Here is a 6,254-nt window from a genome sequence, read left to right as displayed (position 1 = left end):
TATATATATATATATATATATATATATATATATATATATATATATATATATTATATTACTATAATAAATTTATACTGTTTATATGAATAAATATACGATTAAAAAATAATACTAATATAATAATTAAATATAATAATATAATTCTATTATAAAAATACAAGTAAAATTAATATACATTAAACAAAAAAATCTTATATTACATAATAAACAATTAAACATTCAATAACTTATATAATTTTCATTTCTTAATTTTTAATTATCAATTAAATATTTTTCTCTTCTTAATTAAATAATCCTTTATTACCTAACTGCAAGCTAGTATTTATATAAATCATATAAATTAGAAGCCATCCTTTATTTTTTATTTGCAATTTTTTAACTTTGTTTATTAATTTCTGGTTTAAATAGATATCCATAATTAACATTATTTTTTTTTTATTAAAATTAAGTAAAACATTTTTATCTTAAACACTCAATTTATTATATAAGTTTTCAAAAAAAGAACTAAACTAATTAAATTCAATTTCTAGATTTTCAAGTTCTAATTAATATAAAATCGGTGAAATAATAACCAAAACTTCATCCGGAAGGCATTAAATATTAATATTCTAAGCTGAAATATGTCCGTCTTAATCTGAATCCATTAAATCGAATAATAAAAGCTATATTTTATATTTTTTTTCTTAAATAATCTTTATAGAATTTTTGTTTGGTGAAAATACATTATTTTTAGTATAATTCGGAATTTTAGTATTTTTTTATGTATTATCAAGAATTCGATAATCAAAACTTTTTTATTTTCTTTTTTAATAATTAAATCTTTTCTATAATGAACTATTCTATTTTATCATTTATAAAGATTTACGACATAAAGAAGGATGGAAAGTATATTCTCTTTACATTTCTTCTTTTATTTATTATAAATGTTGATTTTTCTAAGCTAAGAAACTAAACGATTTATTTCTATATTAGTTTCTTTTTAATATATTTCTACTATTATTATTTATTTGAGGTTGAAAGAGATTTTATTAATTATTTTCATCTAAAATTAATTAATTTATAAGCTTTCGTTTTATATTTCGGAATTTGCTATCAAGATATAGTTATTCGTAAATTCCAGAATCAAAAGAAGAACTGTTTTAAATCTTTTTATTTATTTAAGGAATAAAATAACAGTTTTACATTTGTGAGTTTATTTAATTTTCTTTTAAATATTCAAGCTTGCTTTATTTTTTTAATTCGAATTCTAAACCACGGTAATATAAAGAGTCTAATTGAAAATTTTTAAATTTATTTTATCTTAAATCATAGTTTTAAACTGGTTAATTCATGTTATAAGGATATTCTAATTATTAAATTTATGAATATTGTTTTAAAGTGTTATCAAATTAAAATTATTATTATTATTATTATTATTATTATTATTATTATTATTATTTTTACTTTACTTATTATTTTGTTTCATATTGCTCTTAAAGTTTTTTATTCTATATTTATATATCATTTTTATTGTATAAATTTGCATTTTATTCATTAATTTATTATTTTTCCTATATTTTTTATTATTATTGTTATAAATAAAATTATTATTACTATTACTTTTAAAATAATTTTATTTATTAATTCAAAACATTTTATTTAGTTTGCAATTATTACTTATCATTAATAATCTATTAACTTACAACTTAATCATATTATTATTATATTTTTTAATTTTAATTACTTAAACTTGTTTCATTATTACTACTTAATATGTTTGAAGTATTATTATTAAAAATATTTTTATCTATAAATTTGTTTTCTTTTTAGTTTAAAATTGATTCAATTTTTTGATTTAATTGATCTTCTTATATTTAAATTTAATTATTACTATAATTTTATTATTTATTCAATGAATTTTAATTTTCTTTATTTTCATAAAGTATTTATTTTAAAATTATTTTTATATTATTATTTATATTTGCATTATCAATATATTATTAAAATGTATCTTTTAATTTATTTTCTATTATTATAACACATTCTAACTCAAAATTATTTTAAATACAAAATTTTTTTGCTATATTATATATATTATCATTTTCATTTATATTAAGTATATATTTTTCTGAATTTATTAATATAGTAATTGTAAAGTTGATATCTGAATTATTGTTATCTTATATTTTTTTTAAAAAAAAATAAATAAAATTTAATTTAAATATAAAATAAATTTTACTTTACATTTTTTTTTTTTTTATTCAAATAAGAATTTATTTATTTTTTAAACAAAAAAATATAATTTAACAATTAAATTCAGTTTTTTAAAATATAAAATTCACTATAATTTATATATATGTAAAAAAAAAAAAAATATTTAAATTTTTAATAAGTTATTAATTAAAAAAAAAAAAACTAAAAAAAAAAAAAAAGAAATTATAAAAAACTTAATTATTAAAAAAGAAATTTAATATTTCATTTTTTTTTTTATTAAAGTATTTCATTATTATTACATAGTTTATTAATTAAATTTTGTTATGGTAATCCTACATTATTAAATTTTAAATTAGTTTAATTTATTTTTTATTATTATTAAGGAATTTATTTACTCGAAGTTGCACTCTATGTAATACCAATAGGATTTTATTTTAAATTAGTTTATTTTTTCTATGTAGACTAAGCATTATTTCCAATAACATTATTTTGAAAAAAATCTTATTATTCTTATTTATTAACTTTAATAGTTCCAAATTATTAACAATTCTATTAAATATCAATATACTATTATTATTATTATTAAAATTATTATTATTATTAATATTATTATTGCTAGTATTATAATTATTATTAATATAAATTTTCATTATTATTATTATCTTAATTTAAATTATCATTTTTATCATCTTAATTTTTTATATTTTTACAATCTAAATTAGTTAAAACTTCCTATACAATATTAGTTTAATCTCCTTCATTTTTTTTATAAGTATACCCAATAAAATTTACATCTTTTCTTTATTTTTATTTTTTCTAATTTTAGTTCTCCTCACTAATCCAAGGCTCTTCATTTTCGAAATTTTCGCAATATTTAGTATCAATATCACTACTTAATTCTGGAATAAAAAGAGGTTTCGTTTTTTTTATATTTTTCCAATCTACTTTAGCAAAAAATGGGTGTACCTAATTAAATATATATATTAATAGTAATTTTTATTATTTTATATAGATATACTTTTATTTCCTCTACACCATTAACACCTAATCTTTCATTAGGATTAGCAATAAGTCTTCTTAATAAATCTATAGCAGCAGGAGATAAATTAGCCTCTTGAGGTATTTAAAAAGTTTATCTCCAATTAAGTATTTTAGAACAAGTACTAGAGGGATTATCAGAAAAAAAAGGCGGATATCCGACTAACATCTCATAAAGGATAACACCTAAACTCCACCAATCGACAGTTTCTGTATAACCAGTTTTACCAAAAACTTCAGGAGCAATATAATCAGGAGTTCCAACAGTTGAATATGCTAAGATTCTATTTCTTCTATATCCAGAACGTTTACCTATTTATAATTATAAAGAAGGTTTTTCTGGTTCTTCTTTTTTTTTCTCTATGTCAAGTCTTTTAGATCTCATTTCAGTATGTTTACATAATCTTTATAAATATATATATATATATATATATAATATTAATATACATATATAACTATACCCGAAATCTGTTAATTTAATATGTCCATCTTTACCTATTAAAATATTATCAGGTTTTAAATCTCTATGTATATAATTCATTTTATGAACAGCATCTAATGCTAATAAAGTTTCGGCAGTGTAAAATTTAGCTTCTTCTTCAGTTAGTATATCTTTTTTCATTAAAAGAGACATTAAGTCACCTCCTGGTACGAATTCCATAACTAAATAAAGGAATTTTTCATCTTAAAAGGAACATTACAAATCAACTATCCACGTTTTATCAGCTGTAGCCATTACATCTCTTTCTGCTCTTACATGTCCTACTTAATTTTTATTTACCATTTCTTTTTTAATCATTTTTTTAACAGCTACAACCATATCTAAAAAAAAATATATGTAAAAAATTAAATATATATAAATATATAAATATATAAATATATAAATATATAATATATATATATATTTATATTTATTTTTTTATTTATTAATATATCTTTTTATATCTTTTTTTACTATTTTCTTTCCATCTACATAATCGAACTTCTCCAAAAGCACCTTTTCCTATAATTTTTACAGGATCAAAGTCATATGGTGTTAATTTTTGTCTTGCTTGTCTCATTTATTCTGCTTCTCGCATTAAAATTTCCTTTTTTATTGTTTCTTTTTCTTCTTCTGTAAAGTTTAATGCTTACATTTTTTATATTAATAAATTCCAGTTTTCTTTTTATCCTTTTCTTTTTGGATGTATTTTGAATATTTTTGTTCTATAAATGATTTAGCAGAATCAACTCTTTCCTTTGTGGCATTTGAATATTGGAAAGTATTATTTAATTATTCTGATTGTTATTATTCTTGTATTTATTATTGCATTTTTTTTTTAAAAAAAAAATTAAATTTTTTATTTTATTTTTATAAGCTATTTTTCTTTTTTTAAAAAAAATTTAGAGATATTTAATAGATTTTATATTGTAACCTTTTTTATTTACTTTTTTTTTTAAAAAAATAATTAAATAAGTTAAAATGTTTTTTTTATATTATTTTTTTTCCTTCATTTAATTAAATATATATTATATGTAAAATATAAATGTTTTAAGCAAAAAATTAACTTTAATGTTTATATCTAAAATAATAATATTTTTATTAAAATAAAATTAAATTCATTGATAATTAATTTAAGCATAAAAACATTATTTAAAAATATTAACTTAAACCTATTATAATAATAATTAATAGTTTATAATTAATTATATCAATGATAAAATTTTATATTCAATAATATTAACAAATTTAAAATAATTACAATCTCTTATATATCTTTAAAACATTGAATTTCGATAGTTAATAATATTTAAAAGCAAATTACTTAAATTATTATTTAATCTTTATAAAAATACCAAATAAAATATAAACTAAATATTATACTTAAAAAAAAAAAGTATAATTAATTATAGATTTCAATGAATATACTAGAAGATAAATTTTATAATCACTTTTTACATGTTTTCAAAATAATTATTTAAAATTTTTTTTTTTTTAAATGTACTAAAAAATATGATGACTATATATCAATTTATAATTTTAAGAAATGCTTTGAAAAAAAAGAAAAAATACTTCATAAATTAATATATTTATTAAACTAAAATTTTAAAAATTAAATTAGTAAAAGATTATTTATAATAATATTTAAATAGATTTAATTTTCTATTAAATAAAAGCAAAGTATTTAAATAAATTTATGGGATATAAATATTATCTATATATATTTTTTTAATAATATCATAAACAAGTTGATTTTTATTTAAACAAAATATTATTTGTAATAGTAGATTATTATTATTATTTTATTAATTAATAATATTTTAGCAATATGCTTTATTATATAATGTTTTTTTTATTTATATGGAATGAGTCTGAAATTATTGAAAACTATAAAATTCTAAAATGATTAAAATAATTTTATAATGTTTTTAATTTTTAATGAAAATACTATTATAATTTATATTAATATATTCGATTTTCTTAATTTATATTTTTAGTTATTAAAATGATTTTAAAATCACAAATTTCCATGTTTTTACTTATTATAATAAAATCCTGAAATTGATAAAAATTTCTTAATTTTTAGAATAGTAATTTATTTATTTATAAATAAATAATCATTCTTTTATAATTAAATAAATAAATAATTATTTATTAAATTTTTATTTAAAATATTACTAATATTATTTAATAAATATAAAATAAATAGATAATTTTATATTGTAATTTACTTATTTTTATTAAATATATTATATATATTGAAAATTAAATATTCAAGAAAATAACTTTAGTTAAAAAACTAAATAAAAAAAATGTAAATATTTATTTTCGTTTTCAAAACAAATCTCCAATAACTAATTATATTATAATTCACATTTATACTAAAGAGTGAAAAACATTAGTTTTATTATTTTACAAACAAATAAATAAAATTAAAAATAATAATTAATTAAGAATATTTTTTAATGTAAAGTTGATCAATTTTTTATAAAAAATAAAATACTATATATTATATATATAAAAAAAAAGGCTATTCATTATT

At 15.2% G+C, this 6,254-nt stretch overlaps 1 protein-coding gene across 1 annotated transcript, besides 13 other annotated features; it reads right to left on the bottom strand. All coding sequences in view use genetic code 6, as the record gives it.

Annotated features, from left to right (window-relative positions):
• Window positions 1-56: a microsatellite.
• A 1,337-nt stretch (window positions 57-1,393) lies between these two features.
• Window positions 1,394-1,456: a microsatellite.
• Window positions 1,457-2,380: 924 nt separating this feature from the next.
• Window positions 2,381-2,409: a microsatellite.
• Window positions 2,382-2,425: a microsatellite.
• Window positions 2,405-2,447: a microsatellite.
• Window positions 2,448-2,761: 314 nt separating this feature from the next.
• Window positions 2,762-2,855: a microsatellite.
• On the bottom strand, window positions 2,840-4,397 carry IMG5_057630 (protein kinase domain protein; the record flags this gene model as incomplete). The annotated part of the gene is made up of 5 exons (XM_004037196.1): window positions 4,187-4,397; window positions 3,693-4,053; window positions 3,212-3,635; window positions 2,972-3,159; window positions 2,840-2,855 (listed from the first exon to the last, which is right to left on the bottom strand). The coding sequence occupies exons 1-5, from the start codon at window positions 4,365-4,367 to the stop codon at window positions 2,840-2,842; spliced, it is 1,170 nt and encodes a 389-aa protein (XP_004037244.1). The 5' UTR covers window positions 4,368-4,397.
• Window positions 2,849-2,902: a microsatellite.
• Window positions 3,639-3,685: a microsatellite.
• Window positions 4,050-4,105: a microsatellite.
• Window positions 4,050-4,122: a microsatellite.
• Window positions 4,066-4,133: a microsatellite.
• Window positions 4,082-4,142: a microsatellite.
• Window positions 4,084-4,136: a microsatellite.
• Window positions 4,398-6,254: the final 1,857 nt, after the last annotated feature.

Source organism: Ichthyophthirius multifiliis (assembly GCF_000220395.1).
Source record: "Ichthyophthirius multifiliis unplaced genomic scaffold scaff_1120509250228, whole genome shotgun sequence".
NCBI lineage: Eukaryota > Ciliophora > Oligohymenophorea > Hymenostomatida > Ichthyophthirius > Ichthyophthirius multifiliis.
The sequence above is the reverse complement of the archived record's forward strand: the minus strand, read 5'-3'. Positions and strand labels throughout refer to the sequence as shown.